Raw genomic sequence first — 21,724 nt, 5'->3', positions numbered from 1 at the left:
ATACAAGTAAAACCCTCAACAAAATTATATATTAAAGTCTTGAAGGGGAAAGGCTTGTCTTAGTTTATCATGGTTGTCACAAATCATGGTTTTGTTTGATTAATGTCCAATCAGCAGTCGGACATAGTCCAAACTTGAGCTTATTTAGAGGACAAAACACAAACTATACATGAACACACTAATATGGCACTACACAGCAAAGAAAAAGTTGCTCAGCTCTTCTCTCCGCTCTCCCTGGTTTCCGCTCTATTTGCCACTTATATATTTAGCTCATGAAAATTTCCAAAAGCCTCTCTCTGCCTCTAGAAACCACTCATAAATATAAGTTGTAGCCAGAAATTGCTAATACCGCAAGATCGTTCAATATCCAGAAGCAGCTAAATAAACTGACAATCAGTCCACAGGTCATATAATGTAACTATAACATTATTATGTGCCGCCTTTTCACAATACTCAACTTCTATAATTAACATCTCACCTCACCAACTCCTAAAATTAACATCTCGCTTCCTGGGAAAACCACATTTCCGAGCTGGCCCCCAAAGCCAGTCGCAGACTGGGAATCGTCATCGTGCAAAGTCCTTCCTTGGCACTACTGAGCTACTTACCACTTACAAAGCTTTTATCTGCAGCTTAACGAAGTACTGCTTTCCCATCAGGGCTCGTGCTCCTGCCTCACACCTAGCTCGGCTTCACGCTGTAGAAACCAAAGCTTTCAGAATCATTGGAATCTCCCGTGATGAAGCTAATTCTGGGGGCCTTTCTCTCTCTCACCACAGACAGGTTGGTGGTCTTTCTGTCTTCTACCAACTCCTCTCCGGCCTTGCTCCCCCAGGTCTCTCTGTGCTCTGTCCCCCAAATATTCCTACAGGTCGCAGAAGATCTGCCAGCAACCCTCTTATGGTTAAACTGCCAAAATCTAGGCTCTCTGCTCACCTTCACTCTTTCATTCCTCTTTTCTCCCGCCTCTGGAACAAACTCCCACTCTCCCTTCAATCCCACTCCTCCCTCCAGGTCTTTAAAACCGCTGTTCACCACCATCTCTTTGTCCCATATCCCCCCCCCCCCCCCCCTCCCTGTCTAAAAAGTGGAACGCCACAGTTCAATGCCCTGACAGCAAGTTCACAGAATTTACACACACTACTAATATAAACTCATATAAGTTTCAAAAGACATCAAGTGGAAATTGAAGTGGTCTTCAATATCCACAAGACTTGCCACAACAATGTTATACAGCAACAGAGTGCTGCCCAGGATAGAAGCAATAATGATTCAGATCGATGCAACCTTTACGATCAGTTACGGAACCCACCCATGATGCTATGAAAGTGAACACTTACCGCTGCGTCCTTGGACACTTCCTCGTACACCTTGTGAATAGGAGTAACTTCAAAGTTCGTGATGTTGGTGGATACCTGGGCCATATCTTCCTCACAGATGTACCACCCAATGGCTTGAACACAACGCAGCCTGCCAGACTGGCATGAGGGCACAGTGTTCGATGGACAAAGACATGAGGAGTGAATGAACATTAGCTCTGCTTCAGGAAAGTGTGCTACATCACTTGCAGTTGTTTTCAAAACTCCGTTGCTTATAAAGATATGTAAAGGCTCATGAATGAGACAGCTGTCATTTTTATTATTAACTTTCATCACATATTTCAAATGGTGCATTGATGAGTCAATTTGGCAGTTATAGGTTAAACTAGTAGAAGTACCCGGCGTTGCGGGGCGGGGAGGGGAGGGGGGGGAAGGGGAGGGGAGGGGGGCAGGGGGGATGGAGGGAGAGGGGGAGGGAGGGGAAGGGGGGATGGGGGGGAGGTGGGGAGGGAGGGAGGTGGGGAAGGGGGAGGGAGGGGAGGGTGGAGAGGAGGGAGGGAGGAGAGGGGGAAGGGGGGAAAAGGAGGAATGAGGGGGAAGGGGAGGGGGGAGGCAGGAGAGGAAGGGGGTTCATATATATGCTGGTGGGTGAATGGGTGAATGTGGCGTTCATCAACTTTCTGAGTTAAGTGTGATGCCGATCAGGAAGAAGAAAAAAAGCCGTACTACCAACTTCGTACACTTCCGGAATTGTTTGATTTATTTGTATTCAAATGTCTGGTGATTGTTTTGTATTTATTTATGCGAATGTGTACTTGTATATAACTGTCATTAATTTAAAAAGGCTTCGGCACTATAGAGCGATTAAAAAAAAAAAACTCCAAAAAAAAGATTTATTTTTTTTTCATAATTTTTTTTTCCCGAAAACATTCCCAGGCACTCATTGATGAACCTATGAAAGTTTGACGAAGATCCGTTCAGCCATCTCTGAGAAAAATGACGACACACAGACAGACAGACAGACACACACACAGACAGACATCTCTCTTATATAGCAGATAACACAAGTTCAACCTTATGCTAGACCCTCAAATGAAGTTTGTAATTTGGCTGAGATAATAAAAAAGGCTTTTTATGCAAAATAAATCCTGAGATATTCTACATTCCACAGGACAACTGGCTTATTACGATGTATTGTTGTTCTACAATGAAGTATCTCTGCTGTCACTGCACTTGAGCGCTGTTTTATTAGTCAGAGAAGATTTTAGATCAGATCATGAGGCATGCTCTATACAGAGTGTCGGTGCTACCGAAGCAGTTTCTATGGCTAGGGTTGCATTCCTGAAGGGGTCACCTGACACAGGAAGTCAGGGCAAGAATTTGGAATTTGGCCAAGCTGCAGCTGCCATTAGGCCAAGGACACCGTGAGATCATTAACATCAACCAGGTAATGCTGGGCTGACAGACTGGATGCCCAGTTTGATGTCGATCTTAAGGACGGCAGACACATCGATGAATCACCCTGCCTATGAAACAACTGAGGTGACGGTTTATAGCTGGGCCGAGATTGAAATCCAGGCTAGACGGCTTAGAGGCGAGTGTGCGTACGTCTAGGCCACCCTGTCAGCCGATGAAGATTCTAGCAGAAGCTAAACCAAGACGCATACAGCTGTGAACAATCCCACTGGCTATCGTCATGACCAATGGAAAATTTTATGATCTTTCATTTTCCTACAAACAGCCTGGTGTTGGCTTAGCGGTTAGGGGGCCGGCTTGGGATCCTAGGATTCTGATTTCAAATCCTGGTCGATCGCTGAATTAACGCCAGAGGGGTTGACTCAGCCTGTCATCCTTCCGAGGTCGGCAAATTGAGTACCAGTTCACTGGTAATTCCATGTGTGTCGCAAGAGGTGACTAACAGGGTTGGCGGCAGGAAGGGCATCCGGCCATAAAACATTGCTTCAAAAAGGGGACCAAGGTGCCCGAAATGAAAAAGGTGAACCCCTGCTCTGCGGGGAAATATGGCCTCTAAAGGTGGTTTATTTTCCTACAAACATGACCTTTATCGAACTTATAAGGAACACGAATACTTTTTGCCTCTAGTAAGGAATGTGAACTCAAATTCCTCTGGGGTCAGAGGAATTTGCAAGAATATAAATTTGTCCTCAACTCCCTATTTTAGCATTGGCAGTCCATCTGTGTAGGGATGTGTTGAGTTAAGTCGTTCAGGTCAATTACACAGACCAATCCAAGGGTGTGAAATGATCACCAGTTTTTTTTGGACAGTCACTTTCTTTTAAATGATTGATGTATTGTTTAACACAAAATGAGCTTTAAATCTGAGAAACAGCATGAAAATAACAGCAATGAAAGACAAATTACTCTGCAAAGAAGCAGAAGTACAAAGCATCAAAATTAGGCCTGAATGTTGCCAGGAAAATATACACATTGAACAATATGGCACAAGTTGGAGTTCATAATAGTTGACCTCCTCTGCTCACTTCTTTTCCCCGTCCTTGCTGTCGGATGTTGAGAGCAATGCGATGCGCTTGCTCCTTGGTGGAGAGCAGGTTGACATTGTAGGCAATGAGAAACTTCCTCACGCCCACTACTGTCGCTCCCCATGAGCCCACAAACTTTGCTGGACCATAGTCAGGCTTCCAAGCAGGATCCTTGAGCTGAAGGTCACAATAAACGGTGGTTCCATAATTGCTGCTGCAATGCACAAGCCTTTATGGACCTCATAAGGGTCCAAAATACCTTTGAAATGAGGGTGCTGGGAATACCCCCCAAATTACACCTTCTTTGGTAATTCCTCATATTCACCAACACGAATGGAGGGTAGGAGCTCACGCTTGGGTTCCTGAGCTACTGCACCGTACAAATATACTGGAACACAAGAGACAGTCAAAGGGAATATACACAATCCTGAAATGCCTTGACTTACCCTCAGCAACAGGCCCAGAAGGCGGCAGACCTGTGTTCACAAATCCGACAGTGCTGCTCTCACTTATCTTGTCTATTTCAAAATACATGTCACCTACCCCGTGTTTGCAAGATACCCAACATAATCTCATACACAAGAAATGTGCAAAAACAAATATCCCAATGACAGATCAATAAGCCAAAACTCAATCTTAGCAGCTTTAGCAAATTTCCATACATGTCTGCACCTTGGGGGTTCTCGAACAACTACCAAAGAAATGTCCACTTTCACTAACTTAATGTCAGAACAGTTGAGAGGAGCTGAAGAACACTAGGCCAAGTTTGAGGAAAGACAAGGTCCAATGGGTTCCTCTCTCACCAGTCATGGCACCTCAGCAAAGGACTTCTGTGACTCACTGGGATTGACACAATCTGTCAATTTCCCGACCCGGATCTCAGCCAATGGAGTATCTTCTCTTCTAGACTTGGTCATGACAAACTTCCCTGCTAATGTGTGCTACTCTTCTTCTGCTCCAATCGGTTCATGTGATCATGTGCTTGTTAAAGTGGACATCTCTCTGGCCATTCTCAGAGAGCCTCCTCAGCGTCGACGAGTCTGGCATTTCACTCAGGCCGACTGGCACGGTCTGCAAGCAGCCATCAATCATCTGGACTGGTCTCCCATCTCCACTGCCTCTGACATCAATTCTTCCTGGGAATTCTTCCAAAGCAAACTGCTCTCTCTCATGCACAGATTTATCCCATCTCGCCTTCAGTTGTCTTACCCTTCCTCCCGTCCATGGTACACTGAATCTTGTGGTGAGGCAGTTGCCCTGAAACAACTTGCCTTTGCCTCTTGGAAGGCTAATCCAACTGAAGGCAATCTCAGTTCCTTCCACCAAGCTCGGAACAAGTGTGTGTCTACCCTCAGGAGTGCCCGGAAGCACTCTCTCCACACTCAAGAATGAACTCTCAAACCTGTCTCCTTCCTCCAAATCCTGGTGGCGCCTGCTCAAATCCGTTTCTGGTGTTTGTTCCCCCTCCATCCCCTCCCTTACCTCAAATGGCTACACAGCAGTTGACACCGCATGTGACAAAGCTGAATGCCTCAACTCTGTGTTTGCCTCAAAATCTTGTGTCCCAAACCCATCTCTCTCTGTTCCCACCTTACCCAGTCGAACCCAACTGCTCCTGGACTCTTGTGTCCTTCTCGCCTGACAAGGTGGAGGAGTTTTTGTCAAACCTCGACTCTGATTCTGCAACTGGACCAGACGGCATCAGCCCACGGGTCCTAAAATCCTGCTCTGCCACTCTATCTCACCCTCTCTCTGTTCTTTTCACCCTCTCTTTTGCTCAAGGTCATCTGCCAGCATCCTGGAAATCAGCAAACATTACCGCTTTACATAAAAAAGGTGCAAAAACAGATCCTTGCAACTACAGACCAATCAGCCTGCTCCCAATTATCAGCAAAGTCATGGAATACATCATTGCTTCGGATATCAAATCCTTCCTCTTCTCCAATGGCTTGATCTCCGATCATCAATTTGGATTCAGACCAGGTCATTCTACTCTGGACATGCTGCTTCTGCTGTCTCAACAATGGATGGAGGTCCTCAATGCCAAACAGGAAATCAGAGCTGTCTCCCTTGACATATCACGTGCCTTCGATACGGTCTGGCACCAAGCTCTGCTCAACAAACTCTCCTCCTATGGTATCCATGGAAATCTCCACACATGGCTTGCGGACTTCCTCTCTGGACGTAGTCAACGTGTGGCCCTGAATGGATTTCTCTCATCTCCCCTTCCTGTTCAGGCTGGAGTTCCCCAAGGCAGTGTTCTGGGCCCTGTGCTTTTTCTGGTCTTTATCAATGATCTCTCCGACTCTCTGGAAAATCCTCTCTATCTCTTTGCTGATGACTCCACTCTCTGCCACTCCAATTCCTCTTCCCTCAAATCGGCAGTCTGCAGCCTCCTCACTCTCTGAAGACCTGGACAAAATCACAGACTCGTCAAACAAGTGGAACATTTCTTTCAATCCTGACAAATCTCACACTCTTACTATGTCTTTCCGAAAGGATCGACTGGACAACCCTCCCATCTACTTTCTCAACAATCCTCTCCAAGACGTTCTGTCGCTCAAGCTTTTGGGTCTCACTATCTGCGATGATCTTTCTTGGGAAAACCACATTTCCAAGCTGGGCTCCAAAGCCAGTCGCTGACTGGGCATCCTCCGTCGTGTGAAGTCCTTCCTAGGCACACCTGAGCTCCTCTCCACATACAAGGCTTTCATCCGCAGCTCAATGGAATACTGTTCTCCCCTATGGGCCGGTGCGCTCCTGCCTCACACCCAGCTCGGCTTCATGCTGTTGAAACCAAAGCTTTCAGAATCATTGGAATCTCCCGCGATGAAGCTATCTCCGAGGGCCTTTCACTCACTCACCACAGGCAGGTAGGTGGTCTTTTTGTCTTCTACCGACTCCTCTCCGGCCTTGCTCCCCCAGCTCTCTCTGTGCTTTGTCCTCCAAATATTCCTACAGGTCGCACAAGATCTGCCAGCATCCCTCTGATGGTTAAACTGCCGAAATCTCGGCTCTCTGCTCACCTTCACTCTTTCATTCCACTTTTCTCCCGCCTCTGGAACAAACTCCCACACTCCCTTCAAACCCACTCCTCCCTCCAGGTCTTTAAAACAGCTGTTCACCACCATCTCTTATCTTCCCCCATCCAAAACCTTGATCTTTTCTGCCCCCGCTAATTCACCCCAGATCCACCTTGTTTGAAATTCCAACTTCTTTCTTGGAAGTCCTGGCAGTGTCCATATGTTTTATACCTCTCCCACCCCCCCCCCCTTCCCATGCCTCCCCACCCCCCCCCCCCCCAAAGCCCTCTCCCTCCCACAGATCTCTCGATGTCCCTGCTCTCAAATGTTGTGTTTGTGTCCTTACCCCTCTCTCCCCATCTTGTCTACCGCTCCCCATGTTATATGTTTTATGTGTCGGTTTGTCTTTCTGTGTGATTAATGTTAGCTCTTTCATGAGCCTCGATCTTGTGTACAAAAAAAAACAAACACAAGTACAGATACATTCAAAGTACACCGCCCCCATGCCAAATAATTAAATATCCTACAGCGCGGCATTGCCGGGGCACCTCCGGCACCCGGCAATACTGCAGTGCAGCTCATAGAGGCTGCATTGGGAGGGAGAGGTGTACGCTAATTCATTGATTAATTGTATAATTAAAATCAATAAAAGATTATCACAAAATATTTTCTTAATCAATTGGCTAATAGCATAACTAAACCACTTGTGCTTCATCCGAAGATGTATCTTTTAGAAATTTAATTAAATAAGTCATTCATAAAAAATTAAATAATTCATTGATTACCAATAAATAATTAATCAATTAATCAATAAATAATTAATCGATTAAATGATTAATCAATAAATCAAAAATATCCTTGATAGCCACATCACTTGGTCACCGTCATGTCCAAATATTAGCTTCCCAGCTCAAAAGGTGCCTGTGATATTGGCCAAATGAGAAAGAAAATAAATAAATGATTAATAATGAAAATAATTGAAATAAAAATCATTTAAAAATTAAATTATTAATCAATTCGGTCACAGAACACAAACCACCACGATTTCATCAGAATCTGTAACTGATTTTTTTTTTTGGTAATTAATCGAATAATTAAATAATTAATCGATTAATTGATAAATCAATAAATCAAAAATATCCTTGATAGCCACATCACTTGGTCACTCATGTCCAAATATTAGTTTCCTAGCTCAAAAGGTGCCTGAGATATTGGCCAAATGAGAAAGAAAAGAAATAAATGATTAATAATGAACATAAAAAAATAATAATCATTAAAAAATAAAATTATTAATCAATTCGGTCATAGAACACATAAACCACCACCATTTCATGAGAATCTGTTTAAGTAAAATATCTATATTATAATAGCCGTAGATGATTCTGTCTGTCTGTCTGTCTATCTGTTGGGTGTCTGTCCGGGGTGTGGCTTACTCGGTTTGCAGAGTAGCTCCACCCATAGCTCCACCCATTCTGGGAGTGGCTATAAACAAATATCCACCATTTTATTAACTCGCATAGCTTTGAGTCCTGTTTTGTAGGCCCGTGGTGTCTTGCTCTCCCCCAGTTTTATTTCAAATCAAATTCGATAAATCATTTCATTTTTCACAGTCGCTAACATAGTTTTAGACTCGGTTGAAAAAAAACGGGAAGAAAATCCGATGAAAGTTGCCGTTTATAGAACGAAATGAATTCTCAAAGGCCTGTAACTTCAAGGCCATTGAGTCTCTCTCACGCCTTTATCTCCAATCTAACTCACCATATGATTTCATTTTTATCGATGGTTTTACTTTTAGACTCGGTGTCAGCAATAATTGAGAACAATCCACACACGCGGGAAAATGCAGAGATATATTTTTTAAAATCGCGTCATGGTGTATCATACACCGCCCAACATGACACCGCCGGCAATGTGTCGATATATATTAAAAATTCGCTTTTGCTTTTCCGTTATGATATATTACTATTTCGTTTCATGATAGTCGTCACAAAAACGTCAACAATGATGCCGACATATATTTCTTCGTTTTTATTTCATTCAACATATTAGCCGGAAGTAAAATATGTTTCAGGAAATTACCGAGAGATATTTCTTCGTTTTTTTTATTAGTTATGTGCGCATACACTTTAAATAGGTTTATTTGAAATCTTTAATTTTCCACAAACATTCCACACACGCGGGAAAATGCAGAGATATATTTTTTAAAATCGCGTCATGGTGTATCATACACCGCCCAACATGACACCGACGGCAATGTGTCGATATCTATTTTAAATTCGATATATCATTTCATTTTTCACAGTCGCTAACATAGTTTTAGACTCGGTTGAAAAAAAACGAGAAGAAAATCCGATGAAAGTTGCCGTTTATAGAACGAAATGAATTCTCAAATGCCTGTAACTTCAAGGCCATTGAGTCTCTCTCACGCCTTTATCTCCAATCTAACTCACCATATGATTTCATTTTTATCGATGGTTTTAGAGTCGGTGTCAGCAATAATTGAGAACATTCCACACACGCGGGAAAATGCAGATATATTTTTTAAAATCGCGTCATGGTGCATCATACACCGCCTAACATGACACCGACGGCAACGTGTCGATACATATTAAAAATTCGATATATCATTTCATTTTTCACAGTCGCTAACATAGTTTTCGACTCGGTTGAAAAAAAACGGGAAGGAAATCCAATGAAAGTTGCCGTTTATAGAACGAAATGAATTCTCAAACGCCTGTAACTTCAACTTCAAGGCCATTGAGTCTCTCTCACGCCTTTATCTCCAATCTAACTCACCATATGATTTCATTTTTATCGATGGTTTTGGACTCGGTGTCAGCAATAATTGAGAACATTCCACACACGCGGGAAAATGCAGAGATATATTTTTAAAAATCGCGTCATGGTGTATCATACACCGCCCAACATGACACTGACGGCAACGTGTCGATACATATTAAAAATTCGCTTTTGCTTTTCCGTTAAGATATATTACTTTTTCGTTTGATGACAGTCGTCACAAAAACGTCAACAATGATGCCGACATATATTTCTTCGTTTTTATTTAATTCAACATTATTAGCCGGAAGTAAAATATGTTTCAGGAAATTACCGAGAGATATTTCTTCGTTTTTTAAAATTAGTTATGTGCGAATACACTTTAAATAGGTTTATTTGAAATCTTTAATTTTCCACAATATAATTTACTTGCCATTTATCATTTGATGATTACGAGACAAATTCCTCTTGAGGATCGTGACAATTCATGCGCTGCGTGGAAACTTCTATTTCCAAAATGAATGAGACGATCGATGAAGAACGCAGACTTGAACAGGATGCAGCAAGAAAACGAATGAGACGGGCGAACGAGTCCATCGACGAACGTCAATGCAAACTTGCGGGGTCACCCGTGGGAATCCCACGGGCATGGATGTGTGTGACATTTCGACATATTGAGTTAGATGCTGCACATTCATTTTTACAAAATGGTTACTGGCAAGTCATCAGATCCAGAAATGGTGTAAAAACCACCGTTTAGAGGCCATTTTTCCCCGCAAAGCGGGGGTTGGCCTTTTCGGGGACCGTGGTAGTTGTTGTTTTTTTGTCCCCTTTTTGAAGCAATGTTTTACGGCCGGATGCCCTTCCTGACGCCAACCCTTTTTGCCGCCTTCAACGACAAACAGGGAATTACCAGTGAACTGGTACTCAATTAGCCGACCTCGGAAGGATGACAGGCTGAGTCAACCCCCCTGGCATTAATTCGGCGATCGACCGAGATTCGAACCCAGGATCCTAAGCCGGCACCCTAGCCGCTAGCCCAACACCAGAAATGGTGTCATGAACACAATTTATTTACGCACAAGCACAAAAGCAAGACGGGCCGATTTCCGATTCCGACGGGCCGACGGGCGAGACGGGCCGATTTCCGATTCCGACGGGCCGATTTGGAGCAAGAAAAAGAACGAGACGGGAGAAAAAGGAGAGAAACGAGACGGGGAAAGCCGATTGGAGAGGCGAGTGAGGCGCGATTGGAGAGGAGTGTGAGGCGCGATTGGAGAGGAGTGTGAGGCACGATTGGAGAGGAGTGTGAGGCGTGATTGGAGAGGAGTGTGAGGCACGATTGGAGAGGAGTGATTGGAGGGGAGTGTGAGGCACGATTGGAGAGGAGTGTGAGGCACGATTGGAGAGGAGTGTGAGGCGCGATTGGAGAGGAGTGTGAGGCGCGATTGGAGAGGAGTGTGAGGCGCGATTGGAGAGGCATGTGAAGGATTGGAGAGGAGAGGAGTGTGAGGGATTGGAGAGGTGAGGGATTGGAAAGGAGAGGGATGTGAGGGTTTGGAGAGGAGAGGAGTGCTAGGTGGAGAGAGGAGAGTGTCAGGTGGAGACAGGAGAGTGTCAGGTGGAGACAGGAGAGTGTCAGGTGGAGAGGAGTGAGGGGTCACATATTATGTGAAATAACTAAATTCACACCATTTCTGGATCTGATGACTTGCCAGTAACCATTTTGTAAAAATGAATGTGCAGCATATAACTCAATATGTCGAAATGTCACACACATCCATGCCCGTGGGATTCCCACGGGTGACCCCGCTAGTCTATATTATAATAGCCGTAGATGATTCTGTCTGTCTGTCTGTCTATCTGTTGGGTGTCTGTCCGGGGTGTGGCTTACTCGGTTTGCAGAGTAGCTCCACCCATAGCTCCACCCATTCTGGGAGTGGCTATAAACAAATATCCACCATTTTATTAACTCGCATAGCTTTGAGTCCTGTTTTGTAGGCCCGTGGTGTCTTGCTCTCCCCCAGTTTTATTTCAAATCAAATTCGATAAATCATTTCATTTTTCACAGTCGCTAACATAGTTTTAGACTCGGTTGAAAAAAAACGGGAAGAAAATCCGATGAAAGTTGCCGTTTATAGAACGAAATGAATTCTCAAAGGCCTGTAACTTCAAGGCCATTGAGTCTCTCTCACGCCTTTATCTCCAATCTAACTCACCATATGATTTCATTTTTATCGATGGTTTTACTTTTAGACTCGGTGTCAGCAATAATTGAGAACAATCCACACACGCGGGAAAATGCAGAGATATATTTTTTAAAATCGCGTCATGGTGTATCATACACCGCCCAACATGACACCGCCGGCAATGTGTCGATATATATTAAAAATTCGCTTTTGCTTTTCCGTTATGATATATTACTATTTCGTTTGATGATAGTCGTCACAAAAACGTCAACAATGATGCCGACATATATTTCTTCGTTTTTATTTCATTCAACATATTAGCCGGAAGTAAAATATGTTTCAGGAAATTACCGAGAGATATTTCTTCGTTTTTTTTATTAGTTATGTGCGCATACACTTTAAATAGGTTTATTTGAAATCTTTAATTTTCCACAAACATTCCACACACGCGGGAAAATGCAGAGATATATTTTTTAAAATCGCGTCATGGTGTATCATACACCGCCCAACATGACACCGACGGCAATGTGTCGATATCTATTTTAAATTCGATATATCATTTCATTTTTCACAGTCGCTAACATAGTTTTAGACTCGGTTGAAAAAAAACGAGAAGAAAATCCGATGAAAGTTGCCGTTTATAGAACGAAATGAATTCTCAAATGCCTGTAACTTCAAGGCCATTGAGTCTCTCTCACGCCTTTATCTCCAATCTAACTCACCATATGATTTCATTTTTATCGATGGTTTTAGAGTCGGTGTCAGCAATAATTGAGAACATTCCACACACGCGGGAAAATGCAGATATATTTTTTAAAATCGCGTCATGGTGCATCATACACCGCCTAACATGACACCGACGGCAACGTGTCGATACATATTAAAAATTCGATATATCATTTCATTTTTCACAGTCGCTAACATAGTTTTCGACTCGGTTGAAAAAAAACGGGAAGGAAATCCAATGAAAGTTGCCGTTTATAGAACGAAATGAATTCTCAAACGCCTGTAACTTCAACTTCAAGGCCATTGAGTCTCTCTCACGCCTTTATCTCCAATCTAACTCACCATATGATTTCATTTTTATCGATGGTTTTGGACTCGGTGTCAGCAATAATTGAGAACATTCCACACACGCGGGAAAATGCAGAGATATATTTTTAAAAATCGCGTCATGGTGTATCATACACCGCCCAACATGACACCAACGGCAACGTGTCGATACATATTAAAAATTCGCTTTTGCTTTTCCGTTAAGATATATTACTTTTTCGTTTGATGACAGTCGTCACAAAAACGTCAACAATGATGCCGACATATATTTCTTCGTTTTTATTTAATTCAACATTATTAGCCGGAAGTAAAATATGTTTCAGGAAATTACCGAGAGATATTTCTTCGTTTTTTAAAATTAGTTATGTGCGAATACACTTTAAATAGGTTTATTTGAAATCTTTAATTTTCCACAATATAATTTACTTGCCATTTATCATTTGATGATTACGAGACAAATTCCTCTTGAGGATCGTGACAATTCATGCGCTGCGTGGAAACTTCTATTTCCAAAATGAATGAGACGATCGATGAAGAACGCAGACTTGAACAGGATGCAGCAAGAAAACGAATGAGACGGGCGAACGAGTCCATCGACGAACGTCAATGCAAACTTGCGGGGTCACCCGTGGGAATCCCACGGGCATGGATGTGTGTGACATTTCGACATATTGAGTTAGATGCTGCACATTCATTTTTACAAAATGGTTACTGGCAAGTCATCAGATCCAGAAATGGTGTAAAAACCACCGTTTAGAGGCCATTTTTCCCCGCAAAGCGGGGGTTGGCCTTTTCGGGGACCGTGGTAGTTGTTGTTTTTTTGTCCCCTTTTTGAAGCAATGTTTTACGGCCGGATGCCCTTCCTGACGCCAACCCTTTTTGCCGCCTTCAACGACAAACAGGGAATTACCAGTGAACTGGTACTCAATTAGCCGACCTCGGAAGGATGACAGGCTGAGTCAACCCCCCTGGCATTAATTCGGCGATCGACCGAGATTCGAACCCAGGATCCTAAGCCGGCACCCTAGCCGCTAGCCCAACACCAGAAATGGTGTCATGAACACAATTTATTTACGCACAAGCACAAAAGCAAGACGGGCCGATTTCCGATTCCGACGGGCCGACGGGCGAGACGGGCCGATTTCCGATTCCGACGGGCCGATTTGGAGCAAGAAAAAGAACGAGACGGGAGAAAAAGGAGAGAAACGAGACGGGGAAAGCCGATTGGAGAGGCGAGTGAGGCGCGATTGGAGAGGAGTGTGAGGCGCGATTGGAGAGGAGTGTGAGGCACGATTGGAGAGGAGTGTGAGGCGTGATTGGAGAGGAGTGTGAGGCACGATTGGAGAGGAGTGATTGGAGGGGAGTGTGAGGCACGATTGGAGAGGAGTGTGAGGCACGATTGGAGAGGAGTGTGAGGCGCGATTGGAGAGGAGTGTGAGGCGCGATTGGAGAGGAGTGTGAGGCGCGATTGGAGAGGTGTGTGAAGGATTGGAGAGGAGAGGAGTGTGAGGGATTGGAGAGGTGAGGGATTGGAAAGGAGAGGGATGTGAGGGTTTGGAGAGGAGAGGAGTGCTAGGTGGAGAGAGGAGAGTGTCAGGTGGAGACAGGAGAGTGTCAGGTGGAGACAGGAGAGTGTCAGGTGGAGAGGAGTGAGGGGTCACATATTATGTGAAATAACTAAATTCACACCATTTCTGGATCTGATGACTTGCCAGTAACCATTTTGTAAAAATGAATGTGCAGCATATAACTCAATATGTCGAAATGTCACACACATCCATGCCCGTGGGATTCCCACGGGTGACCCCGCTAGTATATATATATTTAGTCAATCGAATAATTAAATAATTAATCGATTAATTGATTAATTAATAAATCAAAAATAGCCTTTGCAGCCAAATCACCTGGTCATTGGCATGTCCAAATATCAGCTTCCTAACTCAAAAGGTCCCTGAGTTAATGGTGAGAAGAGAAAAGAAATTTGATTAATTAAATAAGTACTTAATTAATCGCTAATAATTCAATAACTCCTCAATTAATTGATGAATCAAAAAACAAAAAATAACGTTTTTGACAAAGGACTTGCTCACTATTGTGCCGAAATTTCAGCTTCCTAGCTCAAAGGATGGCTGAGATATCGCCCGGACAAACAAACAAACAAACAAGAAAACAAGAAAACAAGTACACATACATTCAAAGTACACCGCCCCCATGCCAAATAATTAAATATCCTACAGCGCGGCATTGCCGGGGCGCCTCTGGCGCCCGGCAATACCGCAGTGCAGCTCATAGAGGCTGCATTGGGAGGGAGAGATGTACATCTAATTGATTGATTAATTGTATAATTAAAATCAATAACAGATTATCACAAAATATTTTCTTAATCAATTGGCTAATACCATAACTAAACTACTAGTGCTTCATCCGAAGATGTATCTTTTAGAAATTTAATCAAATGTCATTAATAAAAAATTAAATAATTAATTGATTAATCAATAAGTAATTCATCGATTAATCAATAAATAATGAATCGATGAAATGATTAATCAATTAATCAAAAATATCCTTGATAGCCACATCACTTGGTCACTCACGTCCAAATATTAGCTTCCCAGCTCAAAAGGTGCCTGAGATATTGGCCAAATGAGAAAGAAAATAAATAAATGATTAATAATGAAAATAAATAAATAATAATCATAAAAAAATTAAATTATTAATCAATTCGGTCAGAGAACACATAAACCACCACCATTTCATCAGAATCTGTAACATAAAAAAAAATTTTTTTTTTGTCATTAATCAAATAATTAAATAATTAATCGATTAATTGATAAATTGATTAATTAATAAATCAAAAATAGCCGTTGCAGCCAAATCACCTGGTCATTGGCATGTCCAAATATCAGCTTCCTAACTCAAAAGGTGCCTGAGTTAATGGTCAGAAGAGAAATGAAATTTAATTAATTAAATAAGTACTTAATTAATCGCTAATAATTAAATAACTCATCAATTAATTGATTAATCACAAAACAAAAATAACGTTTTTGACAAAGGACTTGCTCACTATTGTGCCGAAATTTCAGCTTCCTAGCTCAAAGGATGGCTGAGATATCGCCCGGACAAGCAAACAAACAAACAAACAAACAACCAGAGTGAAAACTGAGTACTCCCTTTCAGCGTGCGTCACTGCCGAGCCCCCTTTGGTGCCCGGCAATGACGATTTGCAATGCCTGGAGATGGCATTGGAAAGGAGCGGTGTACAACAAGTACACATACATTCAAAGTACACCGCCCCATGCCAAATAATTAAATATGCTGCAGCGCGGCATTGCCGGGGCGCCTCCGGCGCCCGGCAATACCGCAGTGCAGCTCATTGAGGCTGCATTGGGAGGGAGAGGTGTACACTAATTGATTGATTAATTGTATAATTAAAATCAATAAAAGATTATCACAAAATATTTTCATAATCAATTGGCTAATCGCATAACTAAACCACTAGTGCTTCATCCGAAGATGTATCTTTTAGAAATGTAATTAAATAAGTCATTTATAAAAAATTAAATAATTAATTGATTACTCAATAAATAATTAATCGATTAATCAATAAATAATTAATAGATGAAATGATTAATCAATAAATCAAAAATATCCTTGATAGCCACATCACTTGGTCACTCATGTCCAAATATTAGCTTCCCAGCTCAAAAGGTGCCTGAGATATTGGCCAAATGAGAAAGAAAATAAATAAATGATTAATAATGAAAATAAATAAATAATAATCATTAAAAAATTAAATTATCAGTCAATTCGGTCACAGAACACATAAACCACCACCATTTCATCAGAATCTGTAACTGGGGGAATTTTTTTTTTTTAGTAATTCATCGAATAATTAAATAATTAATCGATACATTGATTAATTGATAAATCAATAAATCAAAAATACCCTTCATAGCCACATCACCTGGTCACTCATGTCCAAATATTAGCTTCTGAGCTCAAAAGGTGCCTGAGATATTGACCAAATGAGAAAGAAGATAAATAAATGATTAATAATGAAAATAAAAAAATAATAATCATAAAAAAATTAAATTATTAATCAATTCGGTCAGAGAACACATGAACCACCACCATTTCATCGGAATCTGTAACTAAAAAAAATAAAAAAATTAGTCATTATATTAATCGAATAATTAAATTATTAATCGATTAATTGATTAATTGATTAATTAATAAATCAAAAATATCCTTTGCAGCCAAATCACCTGGTCATTGGCATGTCCAAATATGAGCTTCCTAACTCAAAAGGTGCCTGAGTTAATGGTCAGAAGAGAAAGGAAATTTGATTAATTAAATAAGTACTTAATTAATCGCTAATAATTAAATAACTCCTCAATTAATTGATTATTCAAAAAAATATATACTGTTTTTGACAAAGGACTTGCTCACTACTGTGCCGAAATTTAAGCTTCCTAGCTCAAATGATGTTTGAATGTTTGAGGATCCCTGGTGTTGGGCTAGCGGTGAGGGTGCTGGTTTAGGATCCTAGGATCCTGGGTTCGAATCCCGGTCGATCGCTGAATTAAAGCCAGGGGGGTTGACTCAGCCTGTCATTCCTTCCGAGGTCGGCTAATTGAGTACCAGTTCACTGGTAATTCCCTGCTTGTCATAAAAAGGCGACAAAAAGGGTTGGCGGCAGGAAGGGCATCCGGCCGTAAAACATTGCTTCAAAAAGGGGACCAAAAAACAACAACAACCACGGTCCCCGAAAAGGCCAACCCCCGCTTTGCGGGGAAAAATGGCCTCTAAACGGTGGTTTTAGCTCAAAGGATGGCTGAGATATCGTCCGGACAAACAAACAAACAAGAAAGCAAGAAAACAAACAAGAAAGAAAACAAGAAAGAAAACAAACAAGAAAGAAAACAAACAAACAGAGTGAAAACTGAGTACTCCCTTTGAGCGTGCGTCACTGCCGAGCCCCCTCCGGTGCCCAGCAATGACGATTTGCAATGCCTGGAGATGGCATAGGAAAGGTGCGGTGTACAACAAACAAACAACGAGAGTGAAAACTGAGTACTCCCTTTCAGCGTGCGTCACTGCCGAGCCCCCTTCGGTGCCCAGCAATGACGATTTTCAATGCCTGGAGATGGCATAGGAAAGGTGCGGTGATACAAAAAAATAAAAATAAAAATGAATGGTTGCCATTTGGGAAGATGTGTGTTGGAAAAGAAACAGACTGAGTAAGTGCAGTGGTTTCACAGAATTATTCAATTGCTTGGCCTTGTTCTGAAATACTTGAACAAACAACAAGCCAGCTGATTTGGTCGCATTTAAAGTCCACAAAACAGGAACAACGAATTTGTCAATGTTTGCCAGAGTGAGCCTCATGTATGGAGTCATCAGAGTTAGGGGATCACATTTCTGCAAACCCAGTTCGGCAATGCGAAGTTGAGCATCTCATCGTATAAGTAGTCGTGGTTGAGCATTTCCAATGCATCCAGGCAGACAAGGGTTTGTTGAGTGTGTGGAGGTGGGAGGTGTGAATTGGCTTTGCTATTCTGCTGGAAACAGGGAGAGTGTAAGAGGTGTTGCAGGAGGTAAAGGAAACCAGGACATGAAAAAGAGCTGTGTGATAGAAGATGGAGCAGAGGTTGGATATGAGAGTAGTGATGTAATGGATTGGTAATATGAAGAAGAAGGAGAAGAGGAAGAATAATAGGTGGAGGAGGTGTAGAGAGAAGTACAGCAACTGGTGTTTTTGCCGCTGTCACCTGCCCACCTTGTTAAAGAGAGATGATTGGAGCATGGAGCTGTGGAGTGTTAGTAAAGGTGTTAGTCGGTAAGAAAAATGAGTAAAACTGAGTAAGGAAAGAGTAAAGTAAAATAAAGTGAGGTACGCTTCCTGGGAGAACAAACGTCAGAGCACAGTTTATTCAGATGAGAAGAGAAAAAAGAGTTACAGATACATCAATGTTTGCACAAAACACCTAAAATACAACTTCTTGACAGGCACTGAAACAGTATAACAAAAAGATAATAAGATTCTGGGTCTGGTATCCTTATTTTTGGATGTACATGACCTGCAGTGCAGAACTACACGGTTTCTCCGACGAGGAACCACTACTTTGTTCCTCTTTCATTCTGCTTGTGGAACTCAATCACGAGGCAGTGTAGTCCCATTCCTCCCTCCAGGGTTTCAAGATGGCAGCGCACCACTATCTCATGTCATCCTACATTTCTACCCGTGATGTTTTCCCACTCCATTAACCCTTTCATATCCAAGATCTCTTATTCACAATTTTTACTGTGGTCCTCCCATTTCCTCTCTCCCCAACCTCATTATCACCACTCATCCGCACATAAGCTACTGACAGGTCCTGCCAATATCCCCATTCTCTCTATCTCCAATGCATCCAGGTACCTATCTAATTCCCATTTAAATTGATCAACCCCTCCACTGCGACTACCTTTCCGGGGAGACCATTCCATGCATTAACCACTCTCTGACTGAAAGACCCCTGTCTTAAAACTATCCTAACTCTCACCTTCTTTAACCTCAATATATGGCCCCTGGTCCTAAAACTGTTCACTCCGCTGAAAAACTCCACTGCACCTATCTTGTCCACCCCCTTCAATATATTAAACATCTCAAACAAATCCACTTGTAATCGTCTCCTCTCTGATGTATGAAGTCCTGTCTCCTTCAAACATTCCTCATAGCTTAGTCTAGTTTGTGCTGAAATCAATCGAGTAGTTTTATGCTGTGCCCTCTCTATGGTGATGCTAACTGCTCCAGTAAAGAGGCTGCTAGCAATACATTAAATTGTTCTCGAGCAATATTGAACTAGAAAAAGGAAAGAAATGTAAAATTGGCTTTGCAATACCTACCTGGTACTTCGAGCTCGTGTACCAGCTGTTTGGCAAAATTGTGGGCACACTGTATGCAATCCTCCATTGTGGCACCTTGTAGAGGGATGAAAGGACACACATCCAGAGCTCCGAGCCGTGGATGTTCTCCTAAACACAAGGCATTATATGCAAATGTCCAACAAAAATTCGTAGATGTTATGATGCTCACTAACTTATATGCTATGTGCCACCAAGATGTAAACACATAGAGTAGTAAAACAGAGTTTCATATGCATACAGTCATCTGGTTTTCATATAATGTTGGTTATTAGTAGACTTGCAATTTCAGTTGAAAAAAATAAGCTGTGTGAATGAAGGAACTCGGAATGGATGAACATGACGCAACAAGCAGCCTCACCGTGATGTCGTGTCATGTCGATGAGGCGGAATGCCGTGCGGGCCGCATTTAGGGCACCTTCCACCACAGCATGTGGTGAACCCACAAAAGTATACACGGTGCGGTTAGTGGAAAGTCCTGCATCCACGTCGAGCAGAGAGCAGCCGTCTACTTGTCGAAGAGACGTTGCAATCTCATCAATGACCTGTAGTTGCATGTCCAGGTAAGGAAGAAACCATCAGATTGGACCAAATAAATTTTTTGTACAAGCTAAATGAATGAATCTAACAAATATATATATATATATATATGTATATATATATATATATATATATATATATATATATATATATATATATATATATATATATATATATATATATATATATATATATATACATACAGTCACGTGAAAAAGTAAGTACACCCCATGTTATGTAAAGTTTGACTTTTTCAACATATTTCAACATACAGCTATTTGATCTTTATTTCAACAATATTGATCGATAAATGTGATATAATATGACAAATATCATGAAACATTTACATTTTGTAGTCCATTGTATAATTTAAATGAACATAAATGCAAATTTCGCATGTGGAAAAAGTAAGTACACCCCTACATTTATCACTACTTCAAATACCTAAAATTAGAATCGGGTGCACCAGCTCAGGTGCAAATGATTAGAGCATCGTTAGAGAGGATCTTGGAGGAACCTGTCTTATTTAAACCTCAGACATTTCGTTTGGTTTGCTCTTTGTTGTTGAAGTGTGCGGCGTCACCATGCCTAGATCAAAAGAGCTCTCTGAGGCCTTCAGAAAGAAGGTTATAGATGCCGACGAGTCTGGGAAGGGATTTAAAAAGATCTCCAAACAATTGAAATCAATCGTTCGACTGTCCGGAAGATCATCGACAAGTGGAGAAGATTCCAAACAACTGCCAATGTTGTAAAAATCAGATCTAAAACATTGTCCCAATAGTAGGTTTAATTCTGAATCGATCTCTAGCAACACCTGCAAGAAATCAACAAGCAGCCCCTTCTCCGCTTTCCTTTGGCGTTCCCCAGGGCTCAGTCCTGGGACCTATCCTCTTTCTTTTGTACACTCAGCCTCTATTTGATCTTGTTGCCAGACATTCAGTTGATCACCACGCCTTTGCGGACGACAATCAGCTGTACAAAGGAAGCACGATTCAACAAATCGTGCCCACTGTTGAAGTGTTAGAAGGCTGTATTGCCGACGTGAAGGCGTGGATGACCCAAAACAAACTTCAGCTGAACGATGCTAAAACAGAGTCTATGATTGTAAGATCGCACAGATGTCCTCTACAATGTTCACTTCCTACCACTATTCATGTTGGTGAAACCGATGTAAACTTTGTTTCGTTGGCCAAGAACCTTGGTGTGGTTTTCGACTGTAACATGACATTTTCCAAGCAAGTACTTCAAACTTGCAAATCAGCATACTTTCAGCTGCGAAAGATCGCATCCATTCGCCACTTTCTTACTCCTCAAGCTGCTCTAACTCTGGTCTGTGCCCTTGTCCTCTCATGGCTAGACTATTGTAATTCTTTGTATGCTGGCTGCCCTCAGTTTCTCTTGGATAAGTTACAAAA

General features: G+C 41.9%; 1 protein-coding gene across 3 annotated transcripts in view; it reads right to left on the bottom strand.

Moving 5' to 3' along the window:
• Positions 1-21,724, bottom strand: part of FTCD (formimidoyltransferase cyclodeaminase) — a 73,677-nt gene that overhangs the window by 16,624 nt on the left and 35,329 nt on the right. For all 3 annotated transcript variants that reach the window (XR_010984996.2, XM_078780112.1, XM_068120647.2), the window contains exons 2-6: positions 20,131-20,314; positions 19,752-19,880; positions 4,120-4,208; positions 3,821-3,997; positions 1,341-1,478 (exon numbers count right to left, since the gene is read on the bottom strand). Coding sequence is in view for 2 of the 3 variants with exons in the window: in XM_068120647.2 (XP_067976748.2) it covers positions 1,341-1,478; positions 3,821-3,997; positions 4,120-4,208; positions 19,752-19,880; positions 20,131-20,314 (717 nt within the window). In the remaining variant the exon portion in view is untranslated. The remainder of the gene's footprint in view (positions 1-1,340; positions 1,479-3,820; positions 3,998-4,119; positions 4,209-19,751; positions 19,881-20,130; positions 20,315-21,724) is intronic.

Source organism: Myxine glutinosa, chromosome 6, assembly GCF_964187855.1.
Source record: "Myxine glutinosa chromosome 6, kmMyxGlut1.1, whole genome shotgun sequence".
NCBI lineage: Eukaryota > Metazoa > Chordata > Myxini > Myxiniformes > Myxinidae > Myxine > Myxine glutinosa.
Note: the sequence above shows the minus strand (reverse complement) of the source record. Positions and strands in the feature narration are given on the sequence as shown.